Source organism: Mirounga leonina, unplaced genomic scaffold (genome assembly GCF_011800145.1).
Source record: "Mirounga leonina isolate KUSES-001 unplaced genomic scaffold, KU_Mleo_1.0 Mir_129, whole genome shotgun sequence".
Classification (NCBI taxonomy): domain Eukaryota; kingdom Metazoa; phylum Chordata; class Mammalia; order Carnivora; family Phocidae; genus Mirounga; species Mirounga leonina.
This window is the reverse complement of record NW_023270323.1, coordinates 13,025,486-13,049,023: the sequence shown is the minus strand read 5'-3', so window position 1 is coordinate 13,049,023 and position 23,538 is coordinate 13,025,486. Positions and strand designations below refer to the sequence as shown.

At 36.6% G+C, this 23,538-nt stretch overlaps 1 protein-coding gene across 7 annotated transcripts in view; it reads right to left on the bottom strand.

Annotated features, from left to right (window-relative positions):
- The window catches only part of WDFY3 (WD repeat and FYVE domain containing 3), a 262,976-nt gene that overhangs the window by 100,424 nt on the left and 139,014 nt on the right, over positions 1 to 23,538 (bottom strand). For 6 of the 7 annotated variants that reach the window (XM_035004604.1, XM_035004607.1, XM_035004606.1 and 3 more), the window contains 9 exons: positions 20,342 to 20,799; positions 18,861 to 18,944; positions 12,790 to 12,967; positions 11,785 to 11,999; positions 8,846 to 8,958; positions 6,382 to 6,613; positions 4,886 to 4,986; positions 4,526 to 4,744; positions 359 to 540 (listed from right to left, as the gene is read on the bottom strand). In XM_035004604.1, coding sequence (XP_034860495.1) covers positions 359 to 540; positions 4,526 to 4,744; positions 4,886 to 4,986; positions 6,382 to 6,613; positions 8,846 to 8,958; positions 11,785 to 11,999; positions 12,790 to 12,967; positions 18,861 to 18,944; positions 20,342 to 20,799 — 1,782 coding nt within the window. The remainder of the gene's footprint in view (positions 1 to 358; positions 541 to 4,525; positions 4,745 to 4,885; positions 4,987 to 6,381; positions 6,614 to 8,845; positions 8,959 to 11,784; positions 12,000 to 12,789; positions 12,968 to 18,860; positions 18,945 to 20,341; positions 20,800 to 23,538) is intronic. The other variant, XM_035004608.1, reaches the window with a different exon arrangement.

Below are 23,538 nucleotides of genomic sequence, written 5' to 3'. Positions count from 1 at the left end.
GGAATATAGAGTCTACTGGAATGCGTAACAATAATGAAGTGACAAAAGAGTGTGCTCATAGATTATTTAGGCATCTTTCAACTGGTTTTTCTGTTGTGAAAAATCACTTAGCAAACTGGCTCAAGCGCTGACATATTCACTAACTTCTTTAGTACTCTGTAACCCCTTCTTTCTCTTCTCTAATCAAGTGATAGGAATTAGCCAGCCACATGACTCTTAAACATATTTTTCAAATGGGTAATAAGGGTCAATTTGAAATTAAGACAGCAATTTAAAATATACCCCTGCCAACACCCCCCCGCCCCCCCCCAACTCTCTTGTAAAGCAGGTTAAGACTTCCAAGCACAAGTATGCTTACCTTCACAGTGTTAACAAGCTGTCCATCAATATAGAGGGCTGCAGTACTGTTTTTCAGCATGCCTTTGCTCATCACCAAAACCAGATGATGCCACTGTCCCTCAATTATAAGTTCTCCACATCGAAAGCGGGCACAGCATGGCAGAATCTCATAAAAAGAGGATTCTTCACTAAAATCATCAACTAAAATAAAAGCGCAGAAAGAAAAAACTCAACATCCTCATTCTAACAATTTATTCATATCTAGATCTTGACTTTATGTTAAAATAATAATGATGATTTAAATGAAAATGCCCTATTCATTCAATAACTTTATCTGTAGCAAGAAGTAAAACCTGGAATGTATTTTGCTTTCTTCTGCTCAATATATAGTTATAATCAAATAAAATTATAATAGTTGATAAAATACAAAATAAATAGACAATAAAGTTACAAGAGATAACAAAAAGAGACTAGTTATTATATGTCATGATCTGTTATGAAAGCTCTTTTGAAACTCTCATTTGCCATGCATTTGATTACAGCATTGTAATCAAACTGGTTAGAAAATTGGTTAGAAAATTAAAAATTTTACTCTTGCTATATGCTCTCTTCAAGGACACAAAGAGCCAACTATATGTTCTCAGTTTGTGGCTGTACTGCCCTGACCCTTGCCTGATGATAGCTGGTAGTAAGGGGGTGATTTATGGAATGGAAAGGTTTGTTATATTAGTTTCAAGTGTACAAAAGAGTGAGACTCAACAATTCTGTACATTACTCAGTGCTCATCATGATAAGTATACTCTTAATCCCCCTTACCTATTTCAGCCATGCCCCCACCCACCTCCCCTCTGGTAACCATCAGTTTGTTCTCTATAGTTAAGAACCTGTTTCTTGGTTTGTCTCTCTTTCTCTCTCTTTTTCCCCCTTTGCTTCTTTTGTTTTGTTTCTGAAGTTCCACATATGAAGGAAATCATATGGTATTTGTCTTTCTCTGGCTGACTCATTTCACTTAGCATAATGCCCTCTAGTTCCAACCATATTGTTGCAAATGGCAAGATATCATTCTTTTCTACTGGTAATATTCCATTGTATATACACATATACCACCTCTTTTTTACCCATTCATCTATTGATGGACACCTGGGTTGCTTCCATATCTTGGCTATTGTAAATAATGCTGCAATAAACATAGGGGTGCATATATCATTTGAAATAATGTTTTTGTGTTCTTTTCATAAATAACTCAGTAGTGGAATTACCGGATCATATAGTAATTTTATTTTTAAGTTTTTTGAGGAAACTTTATACTGTTTTCCACAGTGGCTACACGGAAAGGTGTTCTGGTTCAAGTTTCCTGTTTCACCAGACAACTCTGATTGTTTCCTAACATTCTGCAATCACTTCCTGACTCTCATCTGGCTTCTCTCTGCTACCCAGTATGTTGCCTGATCATGCTAGGAAATAATGGGTCAATATTAATTCAGAGGCGCCTGGGTGGCTCAGTCATTAAGCATCTGCCTTTGGCTCAGGTCATGATCCCAGGGTCCTGGGACGGAGCCCCACATGGGGCTCCCTGATTGGCGGGAAGCCTGCTTCTCCCTCTCCCACTGCTTGTGTTCCTGCTCTCCCTACTCTCTGTCAAATAAATAAAATCTTTTAAAAAAATATTAATTCAATCTTAATGTTAAGCTAATTAAAAATTAATTTAACTTTTCTAAACATTCAAGAAGGGGTGAGATAACAGTGTATATATCCAGATGTTAAAAATTCCTCCACCCACCCACCCCCCAAAAATTTTTTACCAGAGCTAATCTGTAACCATGTAACTTAAAGCAGACCCACCATTTTTCAGGATAAGCACATACAAGTAAATACACTAAAAGTTAAAAGTTTAAATTATATGAAGAAAGAATTACAAATAAAATACTAACATATATTTTTCGAATCTTAAAGTATCAACATATACTGAAATGCCAAGATTTTAAAATGATAATACAAAATATACATCTATTGATGAGTTAAGAAATACAGAATCTTATCAATTGGTGACCTAATATAGGAACAGAACTGAAGAAACTAGGTGAAAAGCAGGGTCAAACAGCTTTGAAAGGTCTAGTGCATGGACCAAAGGATGTGAAAGAAAAGATCAAAAGTATGGGCAAAACTAGGAACTCTTCCCTTTCCTGTTCATAGACTGAATCTTCTCCAGAACTGTAGAAGATTTTACCTACAAAAATTTTCTGGGAGTTTCACATTCTGACTCAGGCTGAGACTAAGCCATATCCAGCATTCAGTGGTATGTCAGGATATCTTGGTGAGCCAACTGGTTTTGGACAACTCTTAATTAGCTACGTGTCTTAAAGGGCTGCAGCTATTCAGAGGATGGATCCTTGTAGTAGTAACATCATCTATAACTAATGTATCTGTTACTGTAATTCATAGTGATATATGGATTACAGTAGTCTTATAAATTACATTTCATGAAAATGATAGTTATTAGAAAACATTTTCCTAGTTTAATGAAATATCCCTAGATCCATTCTTTAACTTTTCCATTAAATTCTATCCTTTTTCCTCTCCATTATTATTCTTTTCTCGTTATTTCCCTTTCAAGCCATCCATATTTATTTTCCTTTTCTTCTCATTCATTCATTCATTCATTCATACTTTTACATTATATGTTAAGTGTTTTAAGTAGCAGAGCTGCCCAGATTACCAAGGTAATAAATCAGATCGTGTGTAGGAGCATATAGTTCTACTTCTTTCTTTGTCTAGACAAAGACAAAAACAAAGAGTTAAAATCTTGGAAGTCCAGATCGGTGATAAAAAAACTGAATAATATCTATGACAGTGGGCATAAGAGGAAGGGAAGATTCAAGAAATATGAAGGAAGCATAGTTCAGTAAGATTTAGTGGAAGGGGTGGTATTATCAGGGTAGACTTGAGGTTTTTAGCTAGGCTGACTGGTGGTGGGGGTGTCATTTACCAAGACAGTTAAAGAGAAAGAGATGCAGGTTTTATAAAGAAGAAACATTATAGTTTGAGTTGTTTACAGAAAGACTATTCATATGAAGATGTCTAATTTGCATTTAAAATATGAGGAGAAAGCATGGGACACAGAAAAACAAAAAAAAAATTTAATTTTGGAATCCCTGGGATTAAAAAGACCTAAAGCTAACAAAGATAGGTTGTTTTTTTTTCCTCACGAAGAGAAGTTTGAATACAACGACTAAAGATGAAACCCTGGGTGGAAAAGAAAGCTGTTGAAGGAAGTTGAAAAAGAGAGGTCAGAGATGTAGGGCAAGAATGAGTGGGTCTCCCAAACGGCAAGACTGAAAACCAGTTTGATTAGGAGGAAAACATCAACAGGATCAAAGGGAGTGTCCTAGGAAGAATTTTAAAGCAGTTATACTGCTTACTCTGTCCTAGTCATAAAGAATACTAAGAAAAGAGGCCTTACAATCTAACTGAGCTAACATTCAAATTAATATTTGAATACTAACCACATGTGAAGCAATACGTGGTATTACTTGGTCAGTTAAAAGATAAATTTAGAAGACAATAAAGAAGAGGTGTATTTATGTTACAAATGCTTATATTCAGAGCAAAGAACATTCAGTAAACTGAGATTTATATTTTATGTTATTCACATCATTTAGGAAGATCCTCACGAATGTCTTATGTTTGAACCTCTACTGGATAGCAATGTAACATTATGGCATGTTGGAGAGAATTAGGAAATTAAGATTATTAAATGGTATGTATTAAGCCTTGAAGGTAAGTGATGGATAAAGTAATTAATATGTTATTGTGTCTAGCACAGAGTGGCACATATGGTAGGCAGGTGCTCGATGAATATTCATTAGTTAAGAAGAATTCGTGGCCAATGAAAATCCTTACTAAAATATATCAAACAAGCAATCTGCTTTCCTAGCAAAAGCTGTGATTTCTTGGCAAGTAGAAATGAATCCTTATTTTAGGAATTCTTTCCATTGTTTTCTATCTAACTCTCTTTTGAAAGTGCCTTAAAATTCACTGGTAAACAATATTCAACATTTCATAACCTGTTCTATTCTAAAATAATTTAAATTGGAAAAGAATTACCAGCTGGACTTTAAGGATGACTATTATAGTGAAACTTAATACTTTTAATTATCACAAGAAGCAAAAAGAAACAGATACTGACCATAGTTTTGGAGTAGTTCCTCTTTGGTGGAAACAATCAGAGATCGGTCTTTTGCTGACAGAACGATGGCAAGGCACACATGATGCTGCTCAGAAGAATTTGCTCGGCGCACAACAGTAAGAAGTCTGACAGGGTGGTTATTTGGAGGAGAACTAAAATGTTCAATACAGAACCAGCTAGAGTAGCTTAAGCCAGATGGAGGAGGGAAGAATCTTTCACCTAAAATAAAAATTGAAAAGTAACAATGAAAGAGTTGTGTGGACTAATATTTACATTTTAAAAAGAAGGCAATAAACTCTAAATAAAATATAATCTACTAAAAAAGAAAGAATCTCATGAGCAAAGAAAGTTACTATTTACCAGAACCAATGCCGCTGACCACGGCCCCATCGGTAAGACCTGTTGTGACGGCATTGTTTGTAGGAGCATTATGAGGGGCCAGACTGGGCAGAAACAGGCAGCTATCAGAGAAAAGACAATGTACACATTAGAGATCAACTGTTTTCTTCTGCCACTACGCACTTACCATTGTGGAATAAACTGCCATCATTTATGGGTAACTAGAGCAAAGAGATCATGGAATAAACCTGAGTGCCTAACAAAGTCCTTCCCTTCTTGTAATTATGTAAGAGTGCAGAGAGATATACTTTAAAAATCTCCAGTGGCATAATTTTTATTTTAAATCTTTTTAAAAATCAAAGTATAGGCCGCATATGGTAAAATGCACCAATGTATAACCCTGTTCAAGACACTGGAACATCTCATCACTGCAGAAAAATTCCGTTGGGCCCCTTTCCAGTGAGCTGTTTTCCTCTGTGCTGATGAGTTCTGACTATTCCATAATATGTTTTAATCCACCATTCAGTAATACCACATGACAATGTTCTTAAAATACAATTTACAGATTTAGACTGATGTATGAGAATCTCACAGACAACCAGTATAGACATAGATCTATAGTATTAGCATTTCTGTCCATTTTGAGGCTAGTGGATTTTATAAATTCTTCTAGTTCTCTATAGATTTATTTATTTATTAAGATTTTTTTTTTTTTTTTTTTAATTCATGAGAGACAGAGCAAGAGAGAAAGGCAGAGGGAGAAGCAGGCTCCCAAGGAGCAGGGAGCCCGATGCGGGACTTGATCCCAGGACCCTGAGATCATGACCTGAGCCGAAGGCAGATGCTTAACCATCTGAGCCACCCAGGCGCCCTCTCTATAGATTTATTGTTGCTTCTGCTTCTATAGCATTTTCTGCCACTTGTAATTATTTACTCATTTGATGTGACAGTCACCCAGTATTTATAATGTATATGGTACTAAGGTACTAAGTTAGGTAATTTCGGGGGGAAGGATGATGATGAGTAAACCCAACAATTTTTAAATCTAATTTTAATTTGCATGTTATCTATAAATTTATTGTACTAAATCAGAGGTGGCAAACATTTTCTGAGAGGGCCAAACCATAAATATTTCACTCTTTGCAGACCAGAGTCTCTGTCATGACTACTCAACTTTGCCATTCTAGCACGAAAGCAGCCACAGACAACACATACATAATTGAGTGTGGCTGTGTTAAAATGAAACTTTATTTGCCAAAAAATAAAATAAAATTACAAAAAAAATTTGGACCATGGGTCTTAAGATTCCAGACTCCTATAACATAGCAACTTATTTAATATAATAATTTCAAATTAAATCTAAAACCCTTAAATTAACATGCTCAAAGAACTCAATCATTTCAGAATATATAGTATATCTTAACAAAGTATATTTAAAACCAAAGATCTATTTGTCAAAGGCAAGTAGGAGGCATAAAATCATATAATAAGGCTTGGCTACCTTACAAATTCCTTACCCAAACCCTTCAAGGGATGTGTCAAATTCAACAAAAGCTGGAGTAACTGATGACCCATGAAGTCTGATGTCATGTGGGGTTGTCATGGAGACCAGACACTTCACCCTAGTTAGAGGTACAGTACTTCCTTCTGCAGATTTTACCAGGCTCTTGCTTATCCGATAATGGTTATCTTCATGTAAGCTGAAAACATTATCAGAACCCAGACCTTCCATAGATGTGATCATACCACCTGTAGGTCAAAGAAAAGCTCTTGGGAAAAATATCATGTAGATTTCTAAAATAATGACTTTATGCAAAGCAGACTTACTTTTAAATACCACTCTTGAGTTTCAATATATAATAATTTTATGATTAAACCCTAAAGCTATTATCCAGTTTTAATGTACTTTATGTTCATTTTTAAACTTAAATAGCATGTGTTTTCTTTTTTACTTATAACTAAAGTCATAAACACATTGCAGAAATGTTGGCTACTACAGGGTACAAATAATAAGAATCACAAGTAACCACTTTCCAAGCCACAGTTACAATGTAATTTAATCATAAATTATAGATAATGATGTTTCTAAAAAGCCAGATTATACTTTTCACAAAATTATTTATTATCTCTGAGAAGAAAGCAAAATATTCTAGAAGAATTAGAAAGAAACAGGTCACCTTTATCATAAAAATAATCAGATAAATAGCAAATACTTGCTTCTCTTCCATTTTCTCCTTACTTTTAACTTTTCCCTTACAATTATTATAATTAAATATGTAATCACCAAAGTACTTGAATTAAAAAATTCCTATATGCATGTAAATGGTAATAATTTCAAGAAAAAAAAGACAAATTTTAAACTGGTCTATTTTTCAGGAATACATTACAAATGTAAAGAATGGAGAAAATATCCCCTCTCGAGATAAACTACATAAATATATAATTGTTTTCTCTCTTAAATGTCCTATGCATTCAGGCAACCATAAAAATATTTCGATCTTCTCTTAGAGAAAGGAACTATTTTTGTTTCTCTTCTTTGCAAAGGAAATCACAATCCAATTCTAAGGAACTGTGTTAAGTACAAAATCAACAATCACAAAAGAATATAGACATCTAGGGGAGGTATACTAACAGATATGAAGAACTGCAATACTTTGTTTTCCAGTAAAACCGTACTGGAACTCAAAAGATCTTAGTTTCCAAAACATAGTATTCACTAATCACTGATGATAATTCGCAGGAGAAAAAACTAAGACGGAAAGAACAGATGGAGGTTGCTTAACCTTTTGGATTCTCACCTGAAAGAACAAGGAGATGCACGACACGATCACTACATCCTTTCAGGGCAGCCGTTCTACTTTTCTAAGTTTTATTCTTTCCTGCTTTGCTAGTAAGGGTGAATTCAATCCATCAAAACAAATGCCTATCACTATGGCTCACAATTACACAAAACGAAGTGTAAAGAAAAAAACCCCAACAAAACCAGAGAATTCGCACTAGCAGGAGGTCCAGTGCCACGCAGCTCTCTCCTGAGGGCGTGCTTGTCCACAGCTCGGACGGAGCCCGTCGCCTCTCAGGGGTCCCTGCCAGACTGGTAGGCAGTGCCCATGCTCTCTGCCAGTCGTCAGGCATCATCCCAGCAGCCTGATGCGCAAACTGCTCTTCGGGGCTCCTCTCAGCAACGTTACCACATACCTGTGTCTAAGAGAGGGCCCTCTGTTGCTACTGGCAGGTCCTTCTCGGTCCTCTCTGTACTAGTGCTTGCCAGCGTCCTGGGGGGTGTCCAGGTCCACACGAGCCACCCATCCAACACCTCACTTCGAGCTCTAGGATCATCTTTCACTCTACCTCACCCCAGAGCCACGATCTGGGCATGGTCCTTCCTTCCGCGTGTTTCCCTGCTCCAGTCTGGATTGCCATTCTTCTCCCCACCCCCATTCCTCCTTTTCTCTCACCATATTTGCTTTCTGGCCTAGCCACTATTCTCCAGTCCAGGGACCTATCCCTTTTCTCCCGGCCTATCACTAGCTGCTTGGTTTCACTTCTTTTCCTTTCCAGCCTGTCCTTCTCGGTGTAGCTCTTCATCTACTTTTATCAGTATTTTTAATCTCCTGTCCTCCACGTCCTCCTGCAGCAGCTGTCCTGCAAGCCCAAGGCCTGTTAACCACTCTAGTTCAGGCAGCAAAGGCGACTTGAGGAAGGCAAAGAAATAACGAATCCTCTAAGAGATATCGCCCCTTCCAAGCCAAGTGTTACTCCGCACGTAATTCTCATCTCCTGTGGATCCTGCTTATATCAGTGATTTCCCACCCCCATTGGCTCTCTTCTTCAGTCGGCCAACCAGATTTTATGTTTCCTCATTTAAGTAATGACAATCCCTTTCCTTTCTTTCACAGTAAAACTTCTTGAAATAATATTCATCCCCTACGTGATTTTCATATACACAATAACCAAAAAAGGGAATTTGAAAGGTCAACTTACTTCTCATCTCTGGCTCATAACTCAGTGAACTTGGTTTGTGGACCCTATATTGTTTCAGCAGTTTTTTGTCCCAGGCACCACAATTTAATGGACTTGCCAAACGCAAAAACTCCCTGAAGAAGACACAAAGCAGTTATTCCTTGATTGGGAACATTATAGAACTCATAAACCAAACACACAAAATATAGGGTCTCATGAATTATAACAGACGACTTAAAAATACAAAAGCAATTGAAACGGTTATTATAAAATAATAATACAATGTTAATTTTATATTTGAATTACCTAGCACTGAAAAGAGAACAGAATATTGTGAAGGACTAAAAAATGAAATTGGGGAGCATTTTCTTTTAAAACGTGATGTACAAAAATTGAATTGTCTAGGAGTTACACAAATAGGAGTCCTTCATATCCAGTCATTTATGGCATCATGTAAAAGGGGGAAAAAAAAAAAGAATACTTCTCTGAATTTTCAGCTCCCTATAGCAGAAAAAAAAATTTTAAGTTAGGTACCCTTTGCCAGTTTTTCACGTAGAGTACAATATATGATTAGTTTATAACCTTACAGCCTATGGCTCATCAACAACTCTGGTATCTGTACTCTATCATGAGACGTTTTGTTCTGAAAATTCATTCACTGTGAAAACTGAGCACGTGCAAATAGTTGGTCTACATTGCTTACTGTTTACCTCAGTAGACAGTATAAGCTATTTAATAAAATAATTGTATTAAGTATGAGATAATCTCTCTGTCTCATTCACTCTCTCTACTTTTAAAGCAGATTACCAAAATTAATCAGGGGAAAATCTCCATGCTATTTACAACATTTTAGGTTTCTGAATATATCCATAAGGTGATGGACAAAGTGGGTAGGGATGGTCTCTTTCATCTTGGTATTGTCAAGGCCTAGTACACACTGCCTGATACAATATTGTTTAATGTTTATCGCATGGTTTATTCTTAATCTACCATTATTTGGAGCCAGTTAAAAAATATAAATCACAAATAAAGGCCAACCATTTCTAAGAAAGTTCCCAAAAGCTATATAAGAGAGGAGTACTTCAGCAGAAAAGAAAATCATCTCATAAAAAGAGCTGCTTATATCTGAAAGTGATGAGATACAGGAGTATATTTTTGTAAGGAGGGACAAGATGACTTATACATTAAATCTGTTTGGTAAGGTAATCTCAAGGAAAGGATTTTTATTTATTTATTTGTTTATTTATTTATAAATAAGTAGGGGGGAATGGAGGGGCAAAGGGAGAAAGAGAATCTTTTTTATTATTGTTATGTTAATCACCATACATTACATCATTAGTTTTTGATGTAGTGTTCCATGATTTGTTGTTTGCATATAACACCCAGTGCTCCATGCAGAACGTGCCCTCCTTAATACCCATCACTAGGCTAACCCATCCCTCCACCCCCCTAGAACCCTCAGTTTGTTTCTCAGAGTTCATAGTCTCTCATGGTTCGTCTCCCCCTCCAATTTCCCCCCCTTCATTCTTCCCCTCCTGCTATCTTCTTTTTTTTTTTTTTTTAACATATAATGTATTATTTGTTTCAGAGGTACAGGTCTGTGATTCAACAGTCTTACACAATTCACAGTGCCCACCATAGCACATACCCGCCCCAATGTCTATCACCCAACCACCCCATCCATCCCCCCCCGGCCACTCCAGCAACCCTCAGTTTGTTTCCTGAGATTAAGAATTCCTCATATCAGTGAGGTCATATGATACATGTCTTTCTCTGACTGACTTATTTTCGCTCAGCATAATACCCTCCAGTTCCATCCATGTCGGTGCAAATGGCAAGGTTTCATTCCTTTTGATGGCTGCATAATATTCCATTGTATATATATACACCACATCTTCTTTATCCATTCATCTGTCGATGGACATCTTGACTCTTTCCACAGGAGAAAGAGAATCTTAAGCAAGCTCCACACCCAGTGTGGAGCCTGACGCAGGGCTCAATCTTACAACTCTGGGACCAGGACCTGAGCCAAAATCAAGAGTTGGATGCCACCCAGATGCTCCTCAAGGAAAGTATTTTTTTTAAAGGGTTTTATCCCTAGGAGCACCTGGGTGGCTCACTTGGGTTAAGCGGCCGACTCATAGTTTCAGCTCAGGTCATGATCTCAGGGTTCTGGGATCCTGCCTCACGTCAGGCTCTGCGCTCAGCAGGGAATCTGCTGAAGATTCTCTCTCTTCCTCTCCCTCTGCCCCTCCCCCTGAGCGTGCACTCTCTCTCTCTAATAAACAAACAAATCTTTAAAAAAATAAATAAAGGGTTTTATCCCTAAAACACAGAGGACCGTTTCTCTTGCATTACCAAGATTTAAATATATATATTTCTTGAATGGTTAAACTGTAGAAGGTATATTCATACCATAGAATTCTACTCAGCATTCAAAAGAAACTACTGAAACGTAACAATTTGGATGCATGTCCGAGGCATTACAGAAAGTGAAAAAAAGTCAATCTTCAAAGGTCATATACTATATGATTTCTTTTATATAACATTCTCAAAGTGACAAAATTATGGCGACGGAGCAGATTCATGGTTTCCAGGGTTTAGGAATGGTGGCGGCTAGGGGAGTGGATGTGACAATAAAGGAATAGCAGCACTAGGCGATCTCTGTGACATCCTGATTGTGAAATCTACACATGCGGTAAATATCAGGAACTATAGCATACAAGGATACATTGTAACACATCAGTAGTTTTCAGGTTGTATTATTGTTACATAAGATGTAAACACTGGAAAAAACTGGGTGAAGGGGACACAGAACCTCTCTGATCTATCTTTACAACTTTCTCTAAATCTCTAAGTATTTTAAAATAAAAGCATTTAAAAAGTCTTTCTTAAGAGACTCTAGGAACTGCCCTTACTCACTGGGGCTTACTCAGCTGTGAAGAAGAGAACACACTGACCTCAGCACCATGGGCTCCAGGGCCTGGGAGGCCAGCCGCTCAAACATGCGCTGCAGGGGCGGGTGCAGTGCATGCTCCTCGTCAGCCAGCGCCGCGCTACACCGCTGCAGCAGCCGTGCGTGGAGACCCGCTTCACACATGACCTGCTGGTTTCTCTCCGTGTGCACCAGGGATTGTAAAATAGTTGCCACAGCGAGTTGAAGGTCCAGAGCATGCTAAAGTTAAAGAAATCCATGCCACCAGGGCATTCTTAGTAAGAAAGGGGAGCGTTCTCTCCATGTGAAGCACACCTTTTAATAGGAGCTCTCTACGCATTTCAGATGACCTGCAGATGAGTTCAGAAGCTGACTGGAGTGACACAGCCACTCCAGAACTGAGCTAGGCAAACGTTTCCTATCCTCATCTTGCTGGAAGCATACCCAGTGGACTCCACTCTCTTCTAAGTCTTCTGTATTAAACGGCTATATAACGAATAGTATTTTAATTTTTGTAGAAACAGTGAATGCAAGGTCTTTTACATGATCGGTAAAGCACCGGTTTAAAGGAAAGCCTATCATTTACATTTGTGACCCTTTAGGCCTTAGAGGCCATATACACCATTTTAACAAATTAATCACCAAAGCTCCAATTCACCCAAACTCTTGAGTGCTACAAGTCGGAACAGATAAATAGTCTCAAAGTGGTATCTTCAGTCATTTTTCTTCCTGTACTATTTATTAATAATTTCCACTACTGAGCAGGATTTATAAGGAGAAAGAATTATTTTAGCACCTGTCTTGGATGCATTTGTGACAGATGAACTGTATTCTAAAACACACATATCTATCGCATTACGAAAGTCAAGACCCAAATAAAAACCTATTTTTTCATTTCCTACTTTAGTAGGTGATATAGAATGGTTCCCTATCAGTCTGTCTTTCTGGGCCCCACTTCCTTGATTATACAGTCATATTCATGTCTCTTCACTTATTAAAGATGGAGAGGAGCTAACATGTCCAAGCTTACTTCTGGCTGTGTCACTGACCCAACAGAGGCCAGCAGGTCCAGCATAGCAAGCATGGCTCCAGGATGGATGATGACGGCATCAGAACTCTGGAGAGATGTCGTTGTCACATGTAGTTTCAGGTCAGTGACATTTTTAGGAGGGTATACAGGGGGAGTTGAAACAGAATGATATGCATGCCTGTAAAAAAGAAAGAAGGGTAATTTAGCATAAAATTCCAATCAAATCCTCCTGTTCAATTTCTTCATCTTTTGTTACCTTTATCCACTGACAAGCAAAAATCTTTGCAATTCAAGGTTGGGTTACAAAACACTTTAAGGCTGGGATATAAAAGATTCTTAGTGAGTCATGTATAAACGATTGAACTATTAATTCTTCTACGGTCTGATACATCTTTACCATGTGTTATCTCGATTGTTTCGTTTAAGAAGGGTGCATGACGACTAAAGTTAACACTGCTCTCTGGTATATTTGAAAGCTGCTAAGAGAGTAGATCTTAAAAGTTCTCATTACAAGGAAAGTATTTTTTTTCTTATATCTGTATGAAATCATGGATTTTTAAAATTTTTTTTTAAGATTTTATTTGTCAGAGAGAGTGAGCGAGCGAGCACACAAGCAGGGGGAGTGGCAGGCAGAGGGAGAAGCAGGCTCCCCACTGAGCAGGGAGCCCAACGCGGGACTTGATCCTGGGACTCCGGGATCATGACCCGAGCCGAAGGCAAATGCTTATTTAACTGAGTCACCCAAGCGCCCCATGAATTTTTTTTTTTTTTGAGAGAGCACATGTGAAAGCAAGCAAGGGGGAGGGGCAAAGGGAAAGAGAGAGACAGAATCTCAAGCAGACTCTGTGCTGAGCAGGTATGCAGACTTGATGCCATATCCTGACATCATGATCTGAGCCGAAATCAAGAATCAGACAATTAACTGACAGCCGCCCAGGCGCCCTAAGATGATGGATGCTAACTGAACTTATTGTGGTAATCATTTTACAACATTTGTAAGACAAATCGTATCTGGGGGGGCCTGGGTGGCTCAGTCGTTGGGTGTCTGTCTTCGGCTCAGGTCATGATCCCAAGGTCCTGGGATCGAGCCCCGCGTCGGTCTCCCTGCTCTGCGGGAAGCCTGCTTCTCCCTCTCCACCTCCCCCTGCTTGTGTTCCCTCTCTCGCTGTCTCTCTGTCAAATAAATAAATAAAAATCTTAAAAAAAAAGACAAATCATTATCTGTAATTTAACGTATACAATGCTGTATGCCAATTATATCTCAATAAAACTGGAAGAAAAAAAAATGACACCTGTACCAGATGATGCAACAAACAGGTAAAATCACAGTGATTCAAAACTTTAGGTAAGGTAAAAGTTCTGATATAATGTGATGAGGGTATAAATTAAATCCAATCCCTCGATTTTTTTTTTCTTTCCTTCTTTTTTTTTTTTTTTTTAGAGGGTAGAGGATGGAGGGGCAGAGGGAGAGAGAGAGAATTTCAAGCAGGCTCCATGCCCAGTGTGGGCCAGACACGGGGCTCGATCCCACAACCCTGGGATCATGACCTGAGCCGAAATCAAGAATCAGACGCTTAACCGACTGAGCCACCCAGGCACCCCTTGATAAGATTTTCTTTTGAAATTACCTACGGTTTGTAACCTTTCCTTAAACCATGGGTAACATAATCAAGGACTAACAAGATCTAAGTGGCCTACTCTCAAACTGGGTCAATCAGTCAGGGTTGGCTAAGAATCTTGGCTCCCTGACAAGAAATAATGTTAAGCATCAAGAAAGTTTTCCTTTAGCTTATTTGGAACTACAGTCACATTCTTTTGCATTACCCACTTACCGCTGAAAATATTCACCACAATTTTTTAAAAACATAGAAGGCATATTTTACATAATAAGCTTCTATGAGGTAGAAAACCTCGCTATATCCTGAACATAGCACATTTCTTCTCGTCAATGATCTCCACTTTCTATTTCATACTATTCTTCTACAATTCATGAGTTTTGCACATTTTGTATCCTGGCACTAGAAAACAGATGCTTGTGGCTTCAGCCTATGGGAGCTCTTTGTTCCAATGACTTGGGTTCAGCATAATTTGTCTAATGTTGAGCTCTGTCACTGAGAGCAGTGCAGTTTCAGCTCTCTGGCACAAGAGCAGCTTGGGAAACAGATGCTTTAAGTCAGTGATTTTGTAGCAAAGAGTTGGCACCGCCTTTTTTTTTTTTTTTTTTTTAAGTACCATTCTCTTTTTAACAGAGATTCTAGGAAAGTATTCAGCTTCACTTATAAAAAAAGCATGTGGGCTCTTCCAGTTTATTTAAAGTCACCATGTCCTCCACCTACTCATTTTTTCAACTCTGGGTTTTTTGTTTTGTTTTGATTTGGGTTTTCTTGCTGTTTTTGTTCAGAAATATTTAATTTCTAAACTTACAGGGCTATATTGTTAAATGCTTATTACCAGTAGGTATCCTCTTCCTATGTTGCTTCTTTTATTCTATGAAATATTTTGACCCATCTAGAAAAAAAGATCATAGTGTAATAGGAATTCTCAACCATTAAGAAATTTCATAAAAACTGCTTTTCATTACACATAAAAAATAACTCAATGTGGAGAAAAATCCAATTCTACTTGTATATTTTAGCCACAGGCTTTCCAAAATTATTTCTGAGTTTCCAGATTTAATATAGACTGAACTAAAATTATGGATATACCCAGGAAGGAGACTTTATGTCTTCGGAAACCAAGCTCTTTACTGATTAATATACAGCTATTATAGTAGTAAACCTTTTAATCTTCCATAAGATAACAATATTCTGATATAAAAATTACATTCATCTCAAACTGGAAAAATTTTGCAAACATTGCATAAATCTAAAGCATGGTATTTATTAACTAAAATTAGGTCTATTTTAACAGGTATTACATAATATTATTAATACTTACTAAGTCACTTACGTATCACTGCAGGTATTATCATTTTTTAAATTTAGAGATTACAGTAAGCTTATTAAATGAATAATCCCAAGCAAGACCTAATCATTTACAAACAGTGGATAAGACCACATTTCAAAATTTAACTTTTATGTTGCAGTTACTTTTAAAACTTAGAGAAATTGCTACTTAATATTTCGATCTAAATTTTCATATATATTTAAGACTTACCTACCTCTTTGGGGAATATATTCTTGGATATTTAAATTCTGACTATGCTTTGCCTTAATTTCCATCAAGTGTGTATAGGCCCTGAGTAACAGATACCATGTTTGAACAATACCTAGTACTTGCCATCTTTTTCTGCCCCGCAGATATACTCTGGAGAGCCTTGGTTTTTATTTTGTATTTTGTTTTCACTTCCTCTAGCTCTGATCAAATACTGTTCAGCTATAATTCTGTTCCATTATTCTCTTGGAATAATGAATAATAATGAAAAGTGTTACGAGTTTTAGTTTTCCAAAAATAAGGCCTCCTAGGTTTTTGTCCCCAATTCTTAAAATAGAGAAGAATTTCCAGGACTTTATGTGCCAGACAACTATCACAAACTCAAAACTTCCTTGTGTCTGAACACTCCACAAGCCATAAAAACTAACACAATGTTGGTTTCTCCTTTTGCCAATAGAAACATGTTTTGCCACAAGAAAAAGATGAAGTAATTTGTTGAGATGCTCTAGAGATATTCTAATTTCAAAAGTTACGGTATTTGCATTTGAAAACAAAAACACGGTTTTCTTATCATAGAAAAAATCATAATCATAGCTTATGATTCTTATCACTGAGCAAAATGTACATAACCTGACCAGAATGGCAACCTGAAAATGTCAACGTTGACCTTATTATTATGAACAGTATTGGGAACCTCCTTGGGGTAAAACCAACCTGAAAGCCTAATTGGAATTCCCACAGAAAATGAGTTAGTGACATTTCCCCTGAAGTCAAAGATATGGCATCCCTTACATGTGGCTCTGATGCAAATGATGACAAAATGTTTTTTGTTTTGTTTTTTTAAAGATTTTATTTATTTATTTGAGACAGAGAGAATGAGAGACAGAGAGCATGAGAGGGAGGAGGGTCAGAGGGAGAAGCAGACTCCCTGCCGAGCCGGGAGCCCGATGCGGGACTCGATCCCGGGACTCCAGGATCATGACCTGAGCCGAAGGCGGTCGCTTAACCAACTGAGCCACCCAGGCGCCCGATGACAAAATGTTTTTGATCTAAGCCCTTAAATAACTCTCTATGAGATGGAATAAAATTTTCCTTTCGTCAGATTATCATTTAAATAAATAATAAGTTCTGATGGATTTTCTTTCCATGTGTTCTTTTAACCTGTGAATTTCTATTGCAATATTTTATAGTTTTCGGTTAATATAAAAATGGTTAAATTTTTTTTTCTTTTTTAAGGATTTTATTTATTTATTTGACAGAGAGAGACACAGCAAGAGAGGGAACACAAGCAGGGGGAGTGGGAGAGGGAGAAGCAGGCTTCCCGCGGAGCAGGGAGCTCAATGCGGGGCTCGATCCCAGGACCCTGGGATCATGACCTGAGCCGAAGGCAGACGCTTAACGACTGAGCCACCCAGGCGCCCCGGTTAAATGTTTTTAAACATAGCAATTTTTATACCTTCACAATTTATGGAATCATAAATGTGACTTTCAATAATTAAAACTATTTAGTAATTAAAACTATTTTTCTAATATCCAGTATGTGGGATAGTGAGCACACGTGAATCTTCAAACACAAAGAACACCTTTTACTGCATTCATTTTAGCAATAGAAAAATACACTACATCAACTCAAAATGATTTTATGGTTTCTTGTATTAAAAACTGCTCTAAGAAAAACAAAAACAAAATAGTTTTAAAATACAAATATACTGAACACTAAATTCGTTTAAGACTATTCTGAACTATTTCAAGATTTGTCAGAAAATGAGCTCTAAGTCCTAGTGTAAAAATAAAAGAAAAAGGAAAATATAAAGTCCACCCATCTAATGAATATACTACTGTAATATATTGAAATATAGGACCTGTAACAAATAGTTTTAATACAATAATTCCACTAATATTCAAATTTCAAAATCTGAACAGAAATAAAATTAATCAATAACATAGCTGAACCTCAGGATTCATTTTTAGAAAGCCACAACAGAAGAATACATTAATATAAGACTGAAGGACTTGTACTTGGTTATGAGAAAAACTGGGGAAGGAAGGTTATTGGTCCCAACTCTACAGGGTATTATCACTTTAAGTACAGGTTGCAGATGGAATCTTAAATGGATCTTAATTGTACTCCTGTCAATCAACTGCTGGTTCTTTATATTCATAACCTTTATATACAAGGTAGACTAGATGAGCTTAGAAAGAGATATACACAGAACGAATGAAAACAAGAGCTAGGGTAGCTTTATTTATTCATTTTTTTCAAAGGTTGGCCCTGACAAGTCTCCACAACAGCATCACATTTCAACTGGTTGAACCTGATTGAGAAAACACGCAGTTCCTTGCCAGTGCTGTGATGTACATTTTGGAGTAAAAGCAAAAACCGAAGAATGATTCCTAGCACATTTAAAGTAGAAAGAAAAAGTACTCTACTTAAATAGGCACTAAACCCTCATTTCTAAATTAATTTTACTTTAGAAAATTAAAATTTACAAAAATTACCATCTTTTTCTCCCCTGCAGGTATACTCTGGAGAGCCTTGGTTTTTATTTTGTATTTTGTTTTCACTTCCTCTAGCTCTGATTAAGTATTGTTCAGCTATAATGTATATTTTATATACAAAATGTATATACAAAATATATAAAATGTATATACAAAATATACAAAAAAGTATATTTTACTCTAAATAGAATCAGATGACAATATTTTAAATGTCCCTCATATCCTCATGGCATTAACGCATTTTATTCTCATAAATATACTCAGAATTCGATGATTCTAAAACCTAAAAAAAAAATCAAGTAGAATGCCAAAAAATTTTTGTACAAAGCACAATCACCACATTAACATTTAATTAAGCACAGACAAAAAAAAAAAAAACCCACACAAATAAAGATTGACTTCTGTTATAAGATCAGTACCTTTTCCTGGACAAAGCTGGTGTACCCCAAGGAGAGGGGAGAGAAGACTCATTTGTCAGGCAAGGAGGGATCTGTTCTGCACGACTACAGACAACAAAACAGACAGGGCGGTTTAGAGAGGTTAGAAGAGAACACCAGGTTGGCAGTTGGTTAGTTTCACACAAAATACCAGTAAAAGTGTAATAAGGAACATCTTCCATACTCAGCAGGAACAAGAAACAACACTACAACACATGCACTGAGGAAAACAGAAAAGCATGCTTAAGGCAGATGCTTATCTATTAATGTTAACACTTAACACGTTTGTTAAACAGTGCCGTAAGCCCTGTTTTTAACAAAGAAAACTAAAAATGAGGTATACTAACTAGGGTAAGTAGAAAAGAGAAAAGTGGCTGAATCTAAATATAAAAATATCAACCTCAAACAGCTTGTTCCTTGAACACTTCAACATACTATGTTTAACAATATATGTGCATTTTTATTTTCAAGATGTTATACTTTCTTATCTAAATGTTAAGGTCAAAGAAATATTGTCAAGAAGGAAGAAACATCTCAGTAGATATTTCAAAGTAGATTACTTCATGGTAAATGATAGAAAACCTATTAGAAAGCTTTATCAAAATAGAATTATTTGCTTTACTTATGGGGCCAATACAGAAACAATCCAGTTATTTTACGAAATAAAACTATGGCAACTGTTAAAAGTGATAATGCTTGGGACAAATGAGCACCATGACCACTCTTACATTATTTTCAAAGAAAACACTTTAAGAACTGAAAATAAGTGATTTAGGTAAAGTGGCACTCCTATGATCTGCCTTAGAACCCTGGAATTCCCTCATGATAGATTTTATCACAATATATTGTCATTGTTTATATGTCTGTATTTAAGCTAACAGACTACCATGTCTAAAAGTAGTCTTGTGCTTGAACCCTCAAGACCAGCACAATAACATGGCACGCAGTAGGTGTTCGTTAAGTACTTATTTAATGGAAGGAATGAGTAAACAAATCTGAAAGACTCTCGAACTACCAATGTCTCTTATGGAGCTATATTCTTTTTTAATGATTACAAAATGTTGAGAATGATGAGGAATGCTGAAAATATATCTTCTGTCTGGAAATACATGTAATAATAACCATGTTCTCCTACTGATAACTAGTATCAGTAAGTCTGGATGTACCTAATGTTGAGAATAGAGGAAAAAGAGAATAATAGTAAACACCACCATTAAAGTAAACTTCATACAAACTTCCAGTAAGTGCCTCAAAAGCTAACTGACCCTAGATTGACAAATAATACACAAATATTCACATTGAAAACCTTAACATCAGAGCAACAGTAATATTCGCAAATAAACTGACAGATAAGCAAATAAGAGAAAAGATTCATTTTCATTTTCCTTCAGGTTAACTTATAATTCAAACCTTAATGCTGAAGTCAGACACAGCATACCCTTTAATTCAGAGCAAAGCCATACCTGTCAAAAGAATCTGTGGCTACTTTGTAGAGATAAATAAAGAGTTTACTGCAATGCCGTAAAGTGGGTGACACTGTGTCCATCGAGATTACATCTTCCTCCAAAAGTCTTTGAAATGGCTGTGTGTTTGAGGGGAAGACATTCATGGGGCTTATTTTTCTTAGGTCTGAGAAGCAGCCAAGAAATCGAACGGCATCTGCCAACTTCTCATACTGAATCTCTGTTTTGAAGAAATGAGAGTTGGCTGGCTCATAGCGCATTGCTGCAGTCAATGTGCAGAACACAGTGTGGAGAAGTTCAAACACTTGATTCTGGTTCACTTTCTCCCAGCCATTCTTGGGTGGTGAGCTCAAAGACCTCTCCATAGCAACAAGCAAGGATGTAATGTACACAAATCCTCCAACTTTCCTAAAAACTGTTCTTGAACGATGGCTTTCTCGAAGGACTGACAGGAGGGCCTACAGGGGATGAGAAAACAAACAAAGGGTTTCCCTTATAATTAAGATTAAAACAAAATACATGAATGTCAAGGGAGGAATATCATTTCTATGAATACCTCAAAGGAATGTTTTTGTCATTTCCCCATTAAGCAGCCCTATGAAGCATATCAAATATTTTACTAATTAAAAAATGACATATTACACAAAAATAGACATAGATCAATGGAACAGAATAGAGAGTCCAGAAATAAACTCACACTTATATGGTCAATTAATCTATGACAAAGGAGACAAGAATATACAATGGGGAAAATGGACCGTCTTAGCAACAAATGGTGCTGGGAAAAATGGACAGCCACATGGAAGAGAATTTAACTGGGCCACTTTCTTACATCATACACAAAAATAAACTCAAAATGGATTAAAGACCGTATTGTGAGACCTGAAACCATAAAATTCCTAAAAAAACAAAAACAAAAAAAACAAAACAAACAAAACCCCAAAAAACAACAAAAAAAACAAAACACACACACATACACAGAGGCAATAATTTCTTTGACATCAGCTGTATAAACATGTTTCTAGATAGGTCTCCTGAGGCCAGGGAAACAAATATTAAACTATGGGGACTGTACCAAAATAAAACGCTTTTGCACAGCAAAGGAACCCATCAACAAACAAAACAAAAAGCCAACCTACTGAATGGGAAGTGATATTTGCAAATGATTTATGTGATAAGGGGTGAATACCTAAAATACATAGAGAACTTATACAACTCAACGCCAAAAAAACAATACAATTTAAAAATGGGCAGAAGACATAAATTGACATTTTTCCAAAGAAGACATACAGATGGCCAACAGACACATGAAAAGATGCTCAACATCACTCATCATCAGGGAAATACAAATCAAAACAATAATGAAATATCATCTCACACCTGTTAGAATGGCTAAAATCAAAAACACAAAAAATAACAAGTGTTGGCAAGGATGTGGAGAAAGGAACCCCTCGTGCACTGTTGGTGGGAATGCAAATTGGTGTAGCCATTGTGGAAAACTGTATGGAGGTTCCTCCAAAAATTAAAAATAGAAACACCATATGATCCAATAATTCTACGACTGGATATTTATGAAAAGAAAACAGAAACACTAATTCGAAAAGAAGACTAAGGCTACATCCAAATCCTGATGGAAAAGCTTTTCTTTTGATGGAAAATGACATCAATGAATTCAGTGATTTTTATAAAGTAATTGTATTAAATAAGTAAAATACATATTCTAGTATAATTTTACACAATCATGAACACTTATGACTGTGTATGTATACAAACTGATTTATTCTAGAAAAGAAGCCAGGGCAGCCAAGACCTGAAGTATTTCAATTCATATAAAGTGACCATATCCTGATGCTTTGGAAAGAGGAGCAACTTCAGGGGACTTATTAGACAGTCCCTCTTGCAAAGTGAATTAGAGTCTGATGGCTGAAAGTGCTCTTGCCCAGAACAGCTGTAAGTACTATGAAATAAAACCTGAAGGAAACAAGTAAAACAATCTTTTAGAACTATTAGTTATTTTCTGAACTGTCATACTTTTAACTTAGTTTATTATTAAAAATAACACATTATAAAATTAGCTGATGTTTTATAGGCTATGTATAAGGTACTTCTTTAAGTTGTGTATTAGCGTATTTAAACCTCTCCTTAACCCTATGTGTTATGCACCATTATTGTCCCCACTTCATACATGGTGGTTAAATGGGGTTCAACGTGGTTAATTAACTTGCCTAAGACTGTACGGCGTACACAACGGCAACAGGAGGACATAAAACCAAGCACAATGCTGCCCCCACTCATGCACTTAACCCTGACACTACTGGCCCAAAGGGCAATCTGAAAACTATTTGCCGACACGTGGGCTCCTTTTCCCTGTTTCAGTCACTGGAACACCATGGGTATCTAACATTACTTAAGACACTGTTTATTACGTTCCCAATCATTACATTTAAAAAGGCCATTTTAGTAAAATATCTCACATTTCTAACGGTATTTGAAGGGAAAGGCTAAATATTAATATATATAATATATATAATTACCCTTTTGAAATACACTGCTTCAGAAATTAAGATATTATATGTACCAATGCCTTATTTTAAAAGACAGAAAATATGCAATCTGTAGATACATACAAAAATCTAAAATTCAATGCATTCCATTATACTGCCAATAAATTTCCATTTTATCAGGATTTGACAGTACATTTTCCCTATCTTGTCAAATTTAATAAACTGTACTTACACTTGCAATATCAACTTTTTGTTTCCTTTTTAAACATTTTATCATCTAGCCTGGAGATTAAATGCAAGGGCTTGAGTCAGAATGCTTGGCTTGAAATTCTGACTCCAATGTTACAAAACATTCTACCATGGTCAGCTACTTAACCTCTCTGTGTCTGAGTTTTCGCTTGTGTAAAATAGAGGCAATAATGATAACTTTCTCCACAGGAAGTAAAACTGTTAGCAAAGTGCCTGATTATGTCATGGCCCATGACCATCATCGTCTTCAAAAACACACTGGGGAAAACAGGACGAGTATTATTTTATATAGGAGGAAGGGTGAGTTCAGAGTCAAAGTAATATGCAGAAAACCATATTGCAGGTTGGAATGAGGATAAGGGTTAGAAAACAGTGCTTATCAACGCTGAGTCCCATCATCTATATTACATACTTCTGGATAAGTTCCCCTCCAACTACCTCCTG